Raw genomic sequence first — 19,162 nt, forward strand, 5'->3', positions numbered from 1 at the left:
CTAGGCGAGTTATTTTAATATTATGTGATAAACTACTATGCATATGAAAGAGGTTATATACTTAGTGGATATAGCATGGATTTATAAATATGTTTATTGCCAATCGATAATCTTTTGTTAGAAATGATATATTTATGTATAATTGATATGATTGCGAACTAAGAAGGCTATGCAAAGGATTAATACCTTGTATATTTCCTTGCTCGTTTCATATGTGGATATGAAGTCCCTAGTTTGTTAAATTCCTTTTTGATTCCATGAGAGGTTCTGGAATCTTGGTTTACTTTCAGTAGGTTCCATGAGTGGTTTTGGAAGCTCCTCATGTTCGATTTCATGAGAGGTTTTGGAACCCTACATCATATCGGATTCCATAAGAGTTTCTGGAATAATACTCTAGTTCTTGAGAGGTTCAAAAACCATGTGCATAGTTTTTGCCAATTCTATGATGTCGGCGTAGCTCTATTATTTCATTATATATATGAAAGAATGATTGAATGCCTGTATGGATCAATCATGAAAAGTCAATTGAATGCTTGTGTGAAATGTTTTATAACTTAGATTGACTGACTTTTAAAATCACATATGTTATATTATTATCACTCACACAATTCGCAGCTAATGAGAGTTTTTTCTTTGTCCGGTGTATTATTTCGATGGTTATAGGGTTGTTTCTTGCAAAGTACAGGTAGTGTTTAGTGAAGAAGATTCCAAAGGGTGTAGCTGGTGTGTGTTGTGCACTCAAAAGTATGGTTTGTCAGCCTTTATTGTAATTTTGTTTTCGATGATTATCTGATGTATATTGCTTATGAGTTCCAGTTGACTTTATGTATTATGGTACTGCTACTTTTTACTACCACATGTCGATCAAGGCGTTTTTCAGAATTAGGGTGTGTCAATACTTGCAAACAAAAAATTGAAATAGAAGTGATTCAAGTGAATAAGCACTACATGATCACCTTAGTACCCAAAGCAATATGTACAGTATAACCAACAAAACAATCAGGTCAGCTCTAGTGCTATGGTTAAAAAAACAAATCAAGCTCAAAAAGACCAAATTCACCTATTGTGAGACTATAAAAAAAATAGATAAGTAAAACTCAATTTTACTCTACAAGACTCACATTAATGGGTCAGTATGAAAGTATGAACTCCCATTGTAACATAGTGGATCGGTGTCGCCCGTCAAATTAGATTTAGACTTGGTTCTACTAATTATGGCCAAGCAAATGACTATAGAACATCATACGACTTGAATAAAAACTACTCATGATTCGAGAGGTTCAAGCATTTGTGGGATTCAGATTAGAAATTTGTTGACTTACCAAGAAGATAAAGAATTAAAAGTAAGTAGCATGAAAGACATGAAGATCTCGTCAAGACAAAATCCATTCTTCAGAAAATGAGAACTAGAAAAACCAACAATCTCAATTCCTTGAACCCATTTCTCTAGAAAACTTATAAAGAAGAAAAATAAATCAAGGATTCAAGAGAAACCTCTGTGCGATCCCCATTTTTTTGCTCAGCCTTCCAATCTATTTCAGTGACTGGGGTATGCTCCTTTCTAAGTCAAATTGAACAGATAATAAGAATTTGGCTAAATGGACTAACAATTTTATGCATTGAAAATGATATCTCGAAATATATAGAAAATGGAATTGCCTAAAAGTACTAGAAGAAGGGCTGGTTTGGTATTGCTGTGCTTTGAAAAAAAGCTCTTGTGAGAATAAGCGGCTGTGAAATAAATCAGCAGAGTGTTTGGTAAACTTTTTTGTAAAAGTGCTTTTGAAAAAAAAAGCTGTCTAATAGTGGGTCTTTTCATTAAAGAAGCACTGTAGCTCCGTGTGCTTTGAAAAAAAGCCAGTTTTCCAAAGCTGCAAATAGTAGCTTCAGCTTTTTCCTTTGATTTCAGCTTATTCTCACAACAACTTCCAAAATAAGCCTTTTTTTTTTCAGTTTACCAAACACCTAAAATCCTCACAACTTTTTTTCATGGGTGCTTTTTTTTTAAGCACCTCACTCCCAAACTAGGTCGAAGACATTATAAATGATATTTTAGTTGAAATTTTCATTGCTACTTTTATTTTTATTATTATTATTATTATTATTATTATTTTAAAGCTAGGAAATCATATTCCAAGGCTAAGAAGCCAAATAGAGACAAGAAAGCCAACTCCAGGGCGAACACCAAGGAAGACCAACCAAGAAAAAAAAAGCAGTGAAATGGGCTAAGACCAACAGACACTTCAACCAAGTAAAAGTGTCACCCCAAGCACCACAAAAGCAACCATTAATGAGGACATGGAAGACCATCATTACATAAGACATACACTAACGAAGATGGGGGCCTATCGACCCACACAAAATCACACATCTCCGTAAAACCAGCTGACGCGAGAGCATCCGCCGCCATGTTGGCTGATCTTGGAACCCAAGAGCAGCGACAATTCTGGAAAGACTCGCTCAACCTAAGCGCCCTAGCCAAGAATGGATAAGTTTCCTAACTGCCATTATCAAGAGAACCACGAAGACAAGAAATCACTTCAAGAAAATCGGACTCAATCATAGCAAAGCTCACACCCATCGAAATACCCAGCTCATACCCACGAATCAGAGGCAAAGCCTCAGCAGTTGTGGCATTAAAAGCCAAAAGAGGGTACCTAGCAGTAGCCAAGAAACGACCTCCCTCATCCCTAATAATCACCCCAGCGAAGCCCAATCGAGACACATTTGACCAACTAGTATCGACGTTAATCTTCGAGAAAGGAGAGGGAGGGGGGCTCTACCTCTCAACCGGAACCTCCCCGCACCCACCACCGGCCTATGAACCTCCAAAACCTTCACTGCACATAAAAAAGAATCCAAAGTAGAAGAGATAGCAAAAAGCATTTTCGAGAGGTTAAGAGAAACCAGATTGAACACAAACTCACACATGGCCTTCCAAATACACCAGCAAGTTAAGGCGATATAAGACTGAACCCAAGTCTTATCATGATCAGACCCCAAGTTAGAAGACAGGACTGCCTGTAACCACAGCACCCAAGACTGAATACTAGCACCATCAACTTTATAAGTCCGAGCACCACCAAACCAAATAACCTGCACCCATGAACAACGAAGAAATAAATGCTCCATAGTTTCATCGTTGCATCGGTAAATAGGGCAGAGAGGGGAAAGGGAAACCCGTCCTTTAAACAAAGCACCACGCATATGAACACCATTATGCACCGAAAGCCAGAAAAATAACCGAATCTTTGGAGGCACCTCCAACTGCCAGATACCTCTCCAAACTTCCCTCGGGACCGACCGAGCACCAGGAAGATGATGATCCCGCACAGCTAAAGACCTCGATTAAAGCCACATGTAACCTGACTTAACCGAATACCTGCCATTCTTATTAGCAGCCCAAACAAAACGGTCGTTCCTCCTAGGATCACCGATAGGTGTAGCAAGAATAGCCTCTTAATCCGCCAAAAAGATGACAGGCTGCAAAAAACCAACATCTCATTCCCGGGAAGAAGGGGCAATTAAAGAGCTAACACGCAGATTGGGAGTAACCGAAACCTCTCCTAGCGACTCAAGATGCCCCAGAGGTAAAGAAGGCAGCCACCTATCCACCCAAACACGCACACCTTCACCCCTATAATCTGCCTGTGGGATCCACTATGAATCAAATCCCTACCCACGAGGATGCTGCTTCACGCCCACGACGCCTTACCCTCTTTTTTGGCCTCCTAAAAAGAACAATGCAGAAAATAGCAGGCCTTAAGAACCCAAGCCCACAACTAATCCGGATCAGAAATTAACCTCCAACTCTGTTTGGCAAGTAAAGCATCATTAAACTCTTGAAAATTTCTGAACCCCAGACCTCCCAAATCCTTAGGAAGACCCAAAACCTCTTTAGACACCCAATGCACTTTCCACGTGTCCCCCTGACTTCCCCACCAAAACCCAACAATCAAAGCATCTAATTCCTGACAGACAATTGTAGGAAATTTAAAAATGCTTATAGGGTAAGACGGAATCGCTTGGACCACTACTTTAATCAGAACCTCCTTACCCGCGTGAGACAAAAAGCCTTTGATTTTCCCCAACACTCTTCCCTTCACATAAGCAAGGCCCCGTTTCTTTGAACGACCCCAAATAGCAGGAACACCCAAATAAGTGCCCAGATTGTCCACCATTGACATACCAAGAATGGACCCCAATTCAATAGCCACCTCTTTAGGGACATTTGCCCCGAAATACACACTAGATTTTTGCACATTCACATGCTGCCTAGAAGCATTACAATACTACCCAAGAATATTGATTAGACTCCTACAATTTTTCTCATCCGCCCGCAGAAAAAAAAGAGTATCATCCGTAAAAACAAAAAATGGGAAATGCTCGGCCCCAAGAGACCAATCCGCACCCCATCTAGCAAATTAGTAGCAGCCGCCTCATGAATCAACCGCAAGAGAACTTCCTCAACCAAAATAAAGAGATAAGGAGATAACGGATCTCCCTGCCTGAGACCCCTAGACGGAGCAAACTTATTACCAGGCTGACCATTTAGGATGACTTCGAACTTCACAGAAGAAACACAACCCATAATAATCTGTCTCCACAAGCAACAAAAACCCAACCGCTCCATAACCACATCAAGAAAGTCCCATTCAACACGATCATAGGCTTTCTGCATGTCAAGCTTAATGCCCAATTCAAACTTCCGCTTAGCTGTCCTCCCTTTCAGAAAATGAAACTGTTGGAAATATGCCCTGAAAGTCAATCTTTGGAAGAAACCTTTCAGGACATATGAATGGATGCATAGATTAGTCTTATACATCAAATGGCAAAAACACGAATTAGGACTATCTCAATAAACTATATATGTCCTAAATAGTGTATCCATGGACAATGGATCGATTGAAGAAGTAATCTAATGATGTTAGATTACAGAGACCTTCTTCACATAACCAAATGTCCAAAAAGGTTCCTGGTCATTGGATTGTCGGAGGGATACTGACAATGCGTAGACCGGTACATACTGTGTCCGCTTCAAATGGAAGGATGGAAAGTCTCATTCCATTCGTGTTGTGACACTAAGACAAGTATGTAGGTGCTCATTAAGAGAATGAGTTCACTGAGCACAATCGAACGAGAGTACTTGCATGGAGGTCTACTCACATGTCAAGCAAGTAACTCTAATGGTTGGAATAATGTAAATAGTCATTTGACCTGAGGCATCGTCGTTGTCTTGTGGCTAAGTACTTAATCTTTGATTATGTCAAAGTCTCCCCATTCGCGGGTGTCCACGGCATAATTGGGGTTAAGCCACTTAGTCATGAAGGCTAGTGTATGCGCAACAAGGAATCTCTAATCCTCGATAAGAGAGGAAGAATACTCTAAGATATGATTCGGGAATCTTCGGCCGAAGTATCGAGCGTATTAAAAGGAAAGCGTTCCTATACGACTCAAATGAATCATATAAGAAGGAATAATCACATTAGGGGTTTGACATAATATATCCATACCCTAGTAATGTGATTGAGAGTATTGTTTTAGAGAAGGATCAAATTACATTGTAATTCCAACTGAATAGGTTCTCTGAATAAACTTCTACATTAGCTTGGGTAGCTATGACATATGGTTAGATGTCACTCATAGCTTGTGAATTCTTCTAGATGATTAAATGTAGTCGTCAAAGAAGAAAGGTGAATTAAAATGAAGTTTTAATTCACTAAGTGATTGGATTAAATATAATCAATTGGATTGGTGCCAATCACCTCACTGCCTTAATAATTAGAACCTAAAAGATTGTTCACCAATACGCTATTGTAGTGAGTAATTAATGGATGATGGAAACAATTAATTGGATTAATTAAGTGTTGTGATTAATTTAGAAAGTTTAAAGAAATCATAAAAGCGATAAAGATCATTTTGGGCTTAAAGAAACGTTCGGGTTTAATTGGGCCCATTGGACCTAAACCCATTGGGCTTTTATTCAAGCATTGGATGACTTGAAATAAATGAAAGCCCAAAGCCCAAAGCCCAAACAACACAAAGAGGGCCGGCCACTTTAGGTGAAAGGGTGAGATATTTAGTCAAGTGGTTGACTAGGTTTCTTTTGTCTATATAAGGAACTTTATAAGATATTGTTCATAAGGGGTTTTTGTGTGGTTAAAAACAACAAAGAGGCAAAAGAATATCTCTCTAAGAACTACACAAAGGCCGGCCACCTTGGGGTGATTTTACTAACATATCTTTCACCCTTTGGTTATTCCTTCATCCTTCTCACTACACTAGTGGGTGAGGATCTTTAGAGGTTTCCTACTTTGGAAACTTGAAGAGAACCTAGGAGCACTCATTCTATCAAAGTGGAGGAGGCAAGGAGGGAAGCTAGGCTCAAGGAGTTCAAGGAACAAAGGGCTTGGAGGTGATCCATCCTTGGTCTCAAGTCTAGATCAAGAGGTATAAGACTAAACCTTCACTTTGTTCTTTTCTCTAAAATTTTATTTGATGCATTATATATAAACCTATGAACCTTGAAGGGGATTTGCATGACTATAGCTTTGATAATTTGTTATAAATGCTTCCGCTGCTTTCGTATATTAAATTTTATTTGTATATGCATGATAGTCATTTAGAAATCCCATACATGAATCTCATAATTTTCCCTTCAGAAACATCTTATGGGCAATCCCAATATTGTCCTGAATGTGCATACCAGCCACAAAAGCATTCTGAGAAGGCGAGATAATCTGCGGCAGAAGAACTTTCAGTCTGTTAGCCAAAACTTTTGACAGAACCTTGTACGAGTAATTGCAGAGACTAATAGGTCTAAACTGCGAAACCGACTCGGGGTGAGGAACCTTAGGTATCAAAACAATGTGTGTTGGATTAAGATTGCATGGGCTAACAATGCCATGCATCAAGTCCCTCACCAAGGCACTAACATCATCCTTAACGATATCCCAGAAAGAATGGTAGAATAACCCTGGGAACCCGTCCAGGCCCGGAGCTTTCATACCCCCCATTTTCAAAGCCGCATTCTTGATTTCAAGATCAGAAACCCACATAACAAGTGCCGCATTCATATCTTCAGTAACAGCCGAACTCAGGCAATCCAGCAGTGATCCCCAATTCCGGGACCCCCCAAAGCTAAATGTATGAATGAAATGGTCCTCTACAATCTTACGAATTCAATCAGGTTGCTCAACCCAAATCCCATCAACATCCTGAATTTTTAAAACCTTATTCCTTCGTCTTCGATGCAACGTTGATTGATGAAAAAACTTTGTATTCTCATCCCCCTCTCGCAGCCATGCAACCCTAAACCTCCGCAACCAATAACTTTCCTCCTGAGCCCACAGATCATCAACAATTCTAGTTTTTTCTCTTATATCATCTAAATTCTGATCCCAATTCTTTTGCAGATCTCCCAGCTGATCAAGAAGCATCTGAATCTGTTGTCATCTCTTATGAAACTTGTTTCGGCTCCACCGGCTTAGATAGGAATGACAGTCATTTATCTTCTTCACCCACCTCATTAAAACCCCACCAGGATCTCGACGAGTCCAACAGTTTCGTACCACCTCTTGGCATTCCTCTTCATTGGCCGAAAACGCCTCAAACTGGAAAATCTTCCTTCCTCTCAACCTATCCACATCAGATTGAATGACAATAGGACAATGGTCAGACCCCAAAATTGTCCCATGCGTAACCATAGAGTTGGGCCACATATCTTGCCACAACCCATTGATCAAAGCCCGGTCAAGCCTCTCCTTCACCAGTTCCCCATTTCTTTTACCTCTCCACGTGAAAAAGGGCCATTAAACTCCAAATCCATCAACTGAGTTGCATGCATAAAATCCTCCAAATACCTAGGCCGATTATAAAGAACTTCCATACCACCTGACTTCTCATGATCCAAGAGAAACTCGTTGAAGTCGCCGCCACACAACCAAGGAATATCAGAAGGAGTAAACTTGGTCTTCATCATACTCCAAAAAACATCTTTTTCCCCTCTGTACGAGGTACCATAAACCCCAGTAAAATGCATCAAGCGCTGATCCCCAACACGATGCATGATAACATCAATGACATTCTTCGATGAGAAAATAATGTTAACCTCAACAAAGTCATCCCACCATAAGCTAATACATCCTGCCCTACCAATATGAGGAACATTAAAACCATTCACAAACCCCATACGTCTCCTCACCCCATCTAACCTATGATCTTTCATCTTGGTTTTAGATAAAAAGATCATAGAGGGTCTCTTATTTCGAATTAGCCCATGAAGGGCCCGAACTGTCGTGTCTGACCCAAGACCACAACAATTCTAAAAGATAAAATTCATGGCAATCGTACAGCTGTTGAGGGCCAGCCGCCACCACCCTGAACTTGTTTACTCGAATTCGTAGCCAATATCTCCCACTTCTTAGCTTCCGCGTTCTCCTCCACAGAATCCCACTTCTCACAAAGCTCAAGCGGAACTGCATGCAACTCATCCTCCGTAAAAGTAGTACGTTCCACCACGCCACAACTGTCCTTCATACTCAACCGCCTCGAATTTTCAGCCATCTTTCCTTTGGTAGGCTCTTCGCTTTCAGTGCCTCTAACCTTCTTCTGCGGAGATTGTGTCATTTCCATATTTTGAGGGTCCACTCCTCTTTTCAGATTACTAGCCACATTAAGTAGCAAGCTGGGGGCAACCAATGCCGGTTAACACCCCCTTGAAAACCCGCCTTAATCATCAACTCCGGAATGATGGGATACTTCCTCATTTAGGTTTCGGATTATAATCGACGGCCTTAATGTCCCTAATTGTTGCAACGCTAAATTTGTCACTTTCGGGATACCCCCGACTCCCAGTTCCCACATTAGATATTCCCACCCTTGCGGAACCACCCATTGAAACTGATTGGAAGAGACCTACGATCTCTGCAATCTTCTCTATTTCTTTTTACCACAACCTGAAGAAGTCTCCTCCACCTCAAAGCCTTGACTCCCAGTATCATTCCCCCTATATTGAGTTGGTCTTGGAACCTGCCCCTGATTCAAAGACGCTTGAAGGGCACTACCTCTTACCACCCCTGCCCTTCGCCTTTCTCCCACCCCTAACGTCAAAGGTTTCACAGGTTTCACAAACTCTCTAACCGGAGGAGCTTTAGTCCATTCCCCATAACCCGCTGCCACTTCTGAGTTAGCCTCAAAGGTACATTCATTATTAGCATGCCCAATGCGCCCACACTGATAGCAGAAGTCTTGGAGCCTCTCATATCTAAACTCCACCCAAGTCTCTCGATTAGTCTCTTTCTTAGGCCAACAACTATTAACAAGCGGGTTGTCCATATTTACTAAAACTCTAACCCTAAAAAACCCACGGGCTTTGGCCGGGTCTTCCATCGCCAAGAACACCCCAGCATCCGTAGTGAGCCGTTTAACATTTTCCTTAGTGACCAAACACAAAGGAACTCCTCTAATTTGAATCCAAAAATGAACAATCCCCAGTTCTATCTCCTCCAAAGCTAGGGCCAGATTCCACTTCTTGACAACAAAGTTCTTCTTCATCACTGCCCAAGACACCTAATCAATAATTTTGGATGCCATGCTCTCATCCTGAACGGTAATAATGAACATGTTGTCATTTACCCACTTAATATTAACTTCCCCAAAACCTTTCCAAGCTGAGCTAAGAATGTTCCTGATACCCCATATGTTCAAGGGTTTATTCGTCAAAGCCATACCCACTAGCTTCACTCCATTCTCCATAGCTGACAGATCCATGGATTGTTCCAGGTGAACCACAAGCTCATCCATACCACGATTCGCCATACTATTCCGGTTATGATCCGAGGGTAGATCAAGAGGCACCTCAGAAAGAACTAGATTCCCAGTTGCTACCTTTGGAAAAAAAAAACAAGTGAAAACTTTGCTCGCACGTATCTGCCACAAACCCCTACAGGTTGACAGGTGAATAACAATCGCAGTCACACTAAGCACACCAATCTTAAAGTGCCTAAAACTGGATAGTAAAATTGAGTGAGGATCGTTAATGCTGCCTACCCCAACCACCCAAAACTAATAAATGCCCTTCCTTAGCTTCATCCTTATAAGCCTGAAATGACCCATAGGCATAGTACCAAGAAAGCCCTTTTCTCCCCCAGCCGAAAATAGGAATTCCCCAGCAAAAGTAATGATGACTAGAGGCACAAAATCCCCAAATTGATCACAGAAATACAACCCCAACCTCCCACAAACATAGCATGAGAGGTAAATATTCTGCCCAATCCACATCAAATCAAAGCCCCCAAAGCGACAGAAGGATCAACGCCCAAAACCACCAAGAAAGCCCTTTACTCTCCCAACCGAAAATAGGGTTTCCCCAACAAAGAAAATATGACCAGAGGCACAAAATCCCCAAATAGAACTCAAAAGTATAACTCCAACCCCAACCACTAACAAACAGAGCAGGAAATAAATATTCTGCTCACTCTACAACAAATCAGAGCCCCCAAACCAACAGGAGGAACAACACACAAGACCATACAAATTGTAAAGAAATAACTCCAACCCAACCACCCAAGGAGACCTCACAGCAACTAAGACAGAGATAGAAAGAGCAACCAACCAACAGTACAAAACGAGAAGCAAAAATACCTCAACGTAAACCCACACGCACAACGGCGGACTCTCACAGAGGAGTAAAGACTCTCACCAAGGAGAGAAAAAAGTCCATTGCTACTTTTATTTTGTAGGTGCATATGGTGTAGCTTTGCCTCCGTAACTTTTGGTGCATAAAGAAACTTTTGGAAGATGAAATGCATACCAATGCTCATGATGAATTAAACTAGTAAATTTTGAAAGTTTGACAAAAACATGAACATTGATTTGGAACATAATGATTCACAAAAAATTGTTCATGAAGGCATGTTTGCAGCAAAGAAGAGTTTCATTCAAAACTCCATTTGTTTTTGTCACGCCTTGAACCCGGGGTCAGTAGAAAAATTGGAACCATGAACCTGAAACATGAGTTAAAATCTAGATAAATAAAAGGACATTGAAACGGGCTAGAAATTAGATTCTTCTTATAAAAATAACTCATGATTCTTAAACAAATCAAGAATTCTTTATAATCCTACAGTAAATAGATGAATAAACATTATATTCTCACACCCGATCTCATCCTGCCTACCCTTTTGAATGTCTAGTTCGTAAACCTATATAACAATAGAGAGATGAGCTTTAATAGCTCAGCAGGGACATAACCTTACTACAATAAATTAACAATATTAAATTAAGTGTTATGGCATCATCCATAATCAAATATCAAATCATTATTGATAACAATGCATGAATGCAATGCAACCTCTTCGGCTACACCCGTTAATTAATATAATAAAACAGGCAGACTTGCATTGTGACAATTTTCCCTAATTTTACGATTTTATTAATTTTAAAGGAGTGAACTGACAAAAATGCCCTAGAGGCAGGGATTTTAACTTCCGTTGATCATCATTTAGAGAGATGTAGGACTCATTCTTTTTGCATATTTGTGGAGTACTCAACGATACGAATGCGTGGGCACAAGCGGAATCGAATTTGGATCTACAATGGAGATTTTACAAACTACGATTGTAAAAGGTGCTTTAGTAATTTCACGTTTGAGGGAGATAGTTTGATTTGTTTTTTTTTTCATTAGGCTATGTACCATGTGGGGCCCACACCCCATACTTCTCCCTATCTTCCGTGTCTCTCACCTTCCCTGCCATTCTCTCATTTATCACACTCTCTCTCTCTTTCCCATTCCCTCATTTGTCACACTCTTTCTCTCTCTCTCTCTCTCTCTCTCTCTCTTTCCCACTTTGACTTTCAAACTCTGCACTCTCTTTTTCCCTTCATCTCTCCCAGCCCTTCAACCTGTCTTATCTACAAATGTAGGAACGATCAACAATGAAGTTGTTGTTCCCATTGAAGTTAACCATACCAGATCACCACCACCAATTCTTTTCTGGTCTCTTTCAACTCTGTGCCCACTGCACATAAACATGAATGGTGACCACCTACCATCGCCGAGCTCCCTCACCTCACACTCTCCCGTCCTTCTCCTTCCCATCCTAAATCCTAGAGATTCTAAACTCTGCTCACTACACAGCAGCAACCTAGATGATGACACCACCATTTATAGGTCTTCTCTTTCCTCCTTCATCTCACTTTGCTTTCCCCGAGTCTAGGAACCAGCACCAATGTGTATTTTTCTACGAGCTCGCAATAACTCCACCACGATGAGCCTTGGAACCACCATTAACCTCAAACCTTTCTTATTTTGAACCCCTAACATTGTTTTAACCTTAAAATTATGATTGGGGGTGATTTAGTGCAGAAAACAAGTCGGGGAAAACTTCCCTAGATTTTTGGAAGGAACCAACCATGGTTGTCGAGCCACTTTCAAACCACTTTTCCGACGAACTCCAACCATGACACGACCTCAAATGGGTATAGATCTATTCCCCACATTCCTAGCTTCTAGTTGGCTTTTGAATCATTGCATTTGGTTGAGATTTGAGCTAGAAAATGGCTTTGGAAAACTAGACCACTACTAACCATTTTCTAGGTAAAACAAAAAAGGTGAGTACCGTGGTACTCGTAAGCACGTGGATGCACGTGGGAAGCCACAGCAAGGTGGCACGTCCAGCTCGTGGCTGCCAGTGCAGCCACCTCATGACGACGCATGTTGCGGCATGTGGAGGAACTCAATGTCCCTCCTTAGGTTTCTTGACATGCCGAATCTGAATCTGCCATCCGTTTTCCAAATTCGACCATTTTAAAATAGTTCTTTTATTAGTCGTACTTTGTACGAAAACGTGTAATTACGTTATATTTACGTAAGTGGTTTCGTTTTTAGGTAAAACGCATCGCAAGGATCTTTGATGCCCACGAGGCGGGTTCGACTCAACGACATGATTTGTGAGTAGGTATTTTCTTTGATATATACATATATTTGTTTAGTTTCCATATATACATCTAATAATGAATTTTTGGTATGACTGCTGTGATTAAATTAACAATATTAGGAAATGACATAACGATGAGAATTAGGAAATCATTATAAACCTTATGGGGTGCCTTAATTAAATTTACGACTATGAATAATATTATGTTGACTAGAATTATCGAATCATTGTGGCATGACTATATTTATGTTATCTGCTCATCGTTTGCTGCACCGGTGTTGGTACTCATCTGGACCAGCGCCAGTCTTTCAAGTGTATATTTACATCACCCGTACACTCATTTTGGATCTATTGTACGTGCCAGTCCTATCCTAGATTGCTATAGGGAAGTAGTACTCGTATGTGATGCGCATAATGCCAGTCTTCACATGATTGTAGTACTAAAACGTAAATTATTTTTTCACCCAGTCATCTTCATGTCAGAATACCTCTGCATGAACTCGTATGTCAACACATGTCGATGAGCACTCGATATTGTATGTTTGCTTATGCAAGAATATGTGATTACGGACGTCATGTGTTTATTTATGAAAGTTTGTGACGTATTGCATTCTTGAGATACTACTGGCTCTAGTAAGTATTTTCATACTATACGTAGTATGTATATTATGGAAACTATACTTATTTTATGGCGAAGGGTTATTATGTTTTCGAAAAGGTTTTACAATACTTTATTTTTAGGCCCACTCATCTTTGTTTTTCTCCCCTCCAGGTTTTAGTGTTGATCTTTCGCATCAATGAAGATTCTTGGCAAATTTCAGTATAGGTGGTTACCTTCGATAGTATAATTCTTATTCTACTGTTACTGCACTTTACTTATGATCTAACATCATGTGTGAATTGGGTTCAATCTTGCTCATATGCGTACTCTTATATTTAGACACTTTTAGGTTTAAATTTACTCACATTTTCCACATCACTACACTTTTTGGCTTCGTCACCCTCCGGGTGTCGGCTAGCACAGCTCAATTCGGAGTGCAAATGGACATTCCGGGTCGAGGTGTGTCATGCACATCCCATACCGTGCATTTTACCACTGCAGTGGTGTTTGAATGTTTTATTATACAAACTAACCCCCATAAAATATCCCAAGTTCATAACCCCTTTTGCTAGTCATCTTATCTAATTCATTGATTTCCAGCCCAAATTGACAATTTATCCTACCAATATCCTATTCTAATGTGCACACCAAGCTCGCTTGAGAATTGGTTTCACAATAAATAGATCCAACTACACAAAAGATCATTTCCAATTAGCCTCATGTCTAGAGCAATCTCAAAACTAAAGTTCTAACCACATCAACATGAATGATGCATAAATAATGTCATTTCATCTTTCACATGTATCATAGTATCTTCTCAACGAATAGCATTTCAGCCATAATTCCATAACCAATAATAACTAAATACTTAACTAAAGCAATTAGCCAATTAATATCCAACCACATTAATCAAACAAAAAGATCAAGAACATTATAACACTTCACGAAATTTAATAAATCAATTTCCATTAAGGTTTGCCATATTCCCGTACCTAAATTCTAAAGCTAAAAACTTGAGTAAGCTCCTTGATCACCATCTATTTCTTCCACTATCTTTTCTTTTCTTATCTCTCTCTCTCTCTCTCTCTCTCTCTAGATAAGTATATATGATGTCTACATTAACTCTTATTGCATGCACCACAATTCCTCATATTTTCTATTTCATTCTATATCTATTAGGAGTAGGCACTTAAAATTGAAAATCAAAACCGAAACACGAACCAAATCAGATTGGATCGCACATAATTAATTGGTTTTGAAATCGAACCGCAATGTAGGAAACAATTTGGTTTTAATTTTGGCTTTTGAAAATTGCACCGTAAAGATTAATAAGCATTTAATAAAATGTCCATATTAGATGTCATGTTTTAATTGGTTGTTTGTTAGAGTCTATACATTTAGTATGAACTCGACAACACTAGAATATCATCATTCCTCACTTCCTTTCTTTAGTCTTCGACATAATATCATCACTCATCAGTAAGGGTGGGCACTTGAATCCATTGTCCTATTCTGAATATGTGATCAACGGGTAAATGTTCCACACAAAGGACGTTGAGAAATAGAAATTTCAAGGGAAATAATGCATAGCTTCCTCCTAGATTTAAGGGTGCAACCATGCAAGTCTGTTTGCTGGGCAATTATAATATACATTTGCCATGAGCCTATGACATTAGATCATTGATACATGTTATCTATTGATGCGTAAAATAAGTTAACACACAAATTAAACCCTCTTTTTGACAATTGTAGTATAGATGTAAGTAGGGTATCGTTCTAGGCCGGGGATTAGGAGGGATTGCTAATCTATTCTAAATTAATTCAAAAATATTAAACAAGACTCAAGGACACAAACTAGGCTAAAAACTCTAATAACTTGAAACACAGGTAGAATGACTCAAAATAATGGAAACAATCAAATTAGACACTAGGAACTGCAATGGACGGAAATTTAATTAAAAGACTAACAACAATGAAAACTAACTAAATAATATAATTTAATAATGGGGGGGTTTGGTTTTGACGAGAAGTAAATTAAACTTAAATAAATTACAGAATTGACAAAAACATGAAATTAAAATGAAAGGATAAATGACGGACTAGCTAGAGGGTTCTTCTCCACACATGACACATATGCAACCTAAATTGATTTTCAGTTGTTCTTTCAATAAATTTTGAATCTCAATACTCCAGATTAACCGTGAACAGCACTTTTTTAATCTTCAAGTTTTCCTTAAGTTATTGAATTGGACGGGAAAACGCATACAACAATTCAAAACATTCTTCAAAAGTCCCCTACGTGAAAAGCACAATAGAGATACAATCAAAGATCATTAAACTTTGTGAAAACTATAAGCATTGACGAGGCATTCGTAACTATGAAAAGCATGATACTCTTGCCAAGAATTTACTTAACGTGATTGTGACTAGCAACCTTTACTACTTGTGAAAATAAGTTCATAACGATTAGGTGAAATTCACTTATATTCTAGCATCAAATTCATGCATGTAAATTAAGCGTGCACTCTCAACCAACATACACAAATCAGTTTTTATACAAACGGATAAGTAAATTGAAATCACAACTTATGAAATCACAACCGAAGGTAATCAATTCATATTACAAATATATTCATGGTTTCGAATTAACCTCTAGCCAAAATAAAATTTAATTACACATTATTAAAACAGAAATAAAATATAGATTTAGAAAGATTTAACCGAGAGAGAAGAAGCTTGCTGCTTCTGTCCACGCTGGTTCTCAAACTCCCGAAGGCAGCTTCTATCCTTCACGCTGCCAAAGGGTAGCGTTCTTCCCCAAGCTCTCAGTCAGTCCGCCTCTCCCTATTGCCCACGCTGCCCAAGGGCAGCCCTCCTGCTTTCCCACGCTGATTCTCAAACTGCCCCCGTGTTTCCCTCTCTCCTCTCGCCCTCCTCTGGCGCTGCCCCGTGTCCTGCGTTTCTTGTCAAGCTGCCCAAAGGGCAGCTTCTTTCTCCCGCTCCCCAGACCCCCTCATCACGCCAGCCTCTTCTTATTTTTATATCTTTCTTCTTCTCTATCAGTCACGCCAGCTGCAAAGGCAGCCCTTTCCATCCCCTTTCACGTGCACTCCTCTCGCTCTTTTCACGCCTGCTTTCTTTCTTTTCTTTGGATCCGTCTTTCCCATTTTTCCTTTTCATCTTTTATTCTTTTTGTCTCTCCAGCTGCCAAGCAGCTGTTTTCATTCTCTTTCAGCTGGTCTTCTATTCGCCTGCCCTCCTCCTAATTATCCTCTTTTATTTCTTATTCCATTTTGACCTTTCAAAGCTGCAAGGGCAGCTTACTCCTCTGCCTTGGATTCTTTTTTCGCTGTCCTCACGTCCCCACCTCTCGGTCCTCACTATTTTATTTCTTCTTTTATTCTTTCACTATATAGACATAGAGAGGGACAAACCTTGTTTACACCATTTGGCAATTGTAATAATAACTTGCTTATAAAATGTAAATTAGTATTATCATGTAACAATAAAGGGTAAATTTGCATAACAGATCCTATAACTACAAAAATAATGTAAATAGCTCAAAAATATAAAGAACTAACTAAGAAAAGACGAGTGAATTCGAAGTAAAAATGTATATAAAAATGATCCGATCAAATACCCCCACACTTAACTTTTGCTAGTCCTCGAGCAAAACAAAGAAAACTAGAACAAGAAGTAACAAGAAAAACATTAGCTTCCCTCTATGTGACCCTCATAGAATTTCATTCAAGAAAACAAATCATCAAGAACCATAGCTAGCATCAAGGAACTAATCTAAGTTCATCTTCCTTATTCAAATATTAGCAGTAATCTTTGAATCATCCTTGAAGTGTAGTGTGTGAGATAGCCATGCTAATGTAATTTCAAGTTCTTATTTTTAAAATCATCATATGCAAACTAGCGACCTTCTCACGGGATATACACTCAATCACATATGTGTTTAGTTTAAATGTGTTTCGCTCAAAGAATCAAATGTGAAATTTCTACCATAAGCTTGCATAAAGATCACTTCTCCACAGTCATAATTGCAAAACTTAAATCAAGAGGACTTTTATTGGATGTAATGAGGTTTAGGGAGAGGGTTATTGAAATGAAAGAATAGGTAAACACAAGTTCCAAGCTACATTGCAAGCAATTCTTTTCTTTAGATTTATAAGAACTCAACCTTTCCAACGATTCTTTTAGCACCTCCAACCACACTCTTAAACTGAAACTTGAAAAACTTTTTATTTTCTTTTTATACAATCTTTCTCTTTTTCTTTTTCTTTTCTTCTCTTTTTTCCCTTTTTTTTTTTTTTTTTTTTTTTTTTTTTTTTTTTTTTACCCCCACACTTATTCTTTTGCCAAACACCTTCAAAGTACTTCACAAACGTTTCTCATAAGACAATCTCGCATTGCTCGCTTGGAAAGGGTAATGAAAAATGTTTCAGGTATAAGGGTAGACATATCTGGTGATAAGAAATAAAAGGTTCAACAAACACGGCTCAAATTGGCAAACTAATGATATCATTTTTCTTTGGGAAACATGGTTATTTGGGCCATAGTGGTAAACCTAATGCCTCTATCATTTCCAAGTTCATGCAATCAATGACAAACATTTCGAAAGATCGTTACGCAAGTTCTAGAGATGTATCTCACATAAGTTCATCACACATGAAAGAATAGGAGTGTATGAAAAATGCATACACTTTCAATCGGCTCAAAAACTCACATAGGATGTATATGGTCACTAAATTCACATATGAAGCTTTAAGTCATACTTTAGTTTCACATTAACAAGGCTATGTGCATTTGGTTTTTCAAAGATGGTCAAACATGTACAAAACTAACAAGAGAATTAGGAATTTCACAAAATACATGTTAACTAAGTTCTTGATGATCATGGTTCAAATTTGATCCAATTATATCATTGGGTCGGGAAACTAACAAAAATCTAATTCAAAACAATAAGGAAAACAAGACAATATTTTTGGATTTTTAAATTTTCCGATTTTTTTTTTTTTTTTTTTTTTTTTTTTTTTATAAGAAAACAAAACTAATTAAGAACACAAAAAACAACAACACAGTTTTTTTTTATTTTTTATTTTTAAAAGAAAACAAAACTAATTAAGAACACAAAAAACAACAACACAGAGACAAATGAAATTCTGGAGATTTCTACCCCCACACTTAAACTTGACATTGTCCCCAATGTCAGAAAACACTATAATGCAAATAAAAATAAAATAAATAAATAAATAATAAGAAACAAAATAAAGCAATTAGACTGAAAACTTCCCTAATTTGCAGTAAAATCAAGCGATGACCCCCCAAGCTAAAATTCTGCAATCAACTTCAAGGGTGGAAATAACCAAAAGTTCCTGCAAAGAAAAGGAAAAATTCAGTTAAGTACGCAAGAAAATTAATTAAAAAAAATTGCAAACGAAAAATTGAAAATTACGATAAAAGATAATGAATAAAACTAATAAGTAATCATTGGTCGTGCTTGTTGACTTTCCACAGCTTTCCTCTTGAACGGGGTGACACTTAGCTTTTTACTATTTGATGATATTGTACGGCGGAGCTTTGCTCTTTGGTGATGTTGCAGTTCCTTATTTGTTCT

The 19,162-nt window shown here is 38.6% G+C and overlaps 1 protein-coding gene across 1 annotated transcript; it reads right to left on the bottom strand.

The window, feature by feature from the left end:
• Nucleotides 1-7,181: 7,181 nt before the first annotated feature.
• LOC139193063 (uncharacterized) lies at nucleotides 7,182-8,628 on the bottom strand. Its single transcript, XM_070816020.1, has 3 exons — nucleotides 8,394-8,628; nucleotides 7,790-8,301; nucleotides 7,182-7,424 (listed from the first exon to the last, which is right to left on the bottom strand). Exons 1-3 carry the CDS (start codon nucleotides 8,626-8,628, stop codon nucleotides 7,182-7,184), a joined length of 990 nt encoding a protein of 329 aa, XP_070672121.1.
• Between the last annotated feature and the right edge of the window lie 10,534 nt (nucleotides 8,629-19,162).

This window comes from Malus domestica, chromosome 16 (assembly GCF_042453785.1).
Source record: "Malus domestica chromosome 16, GDT2T_hap1".
In the NCBI taxonomy this organism is placed as follows: Eukaryota; Viridiplantae; Streptophyta; class Magnoliopsida; order Rosales; family Rosaceae; genus Malus; species Malus domestica.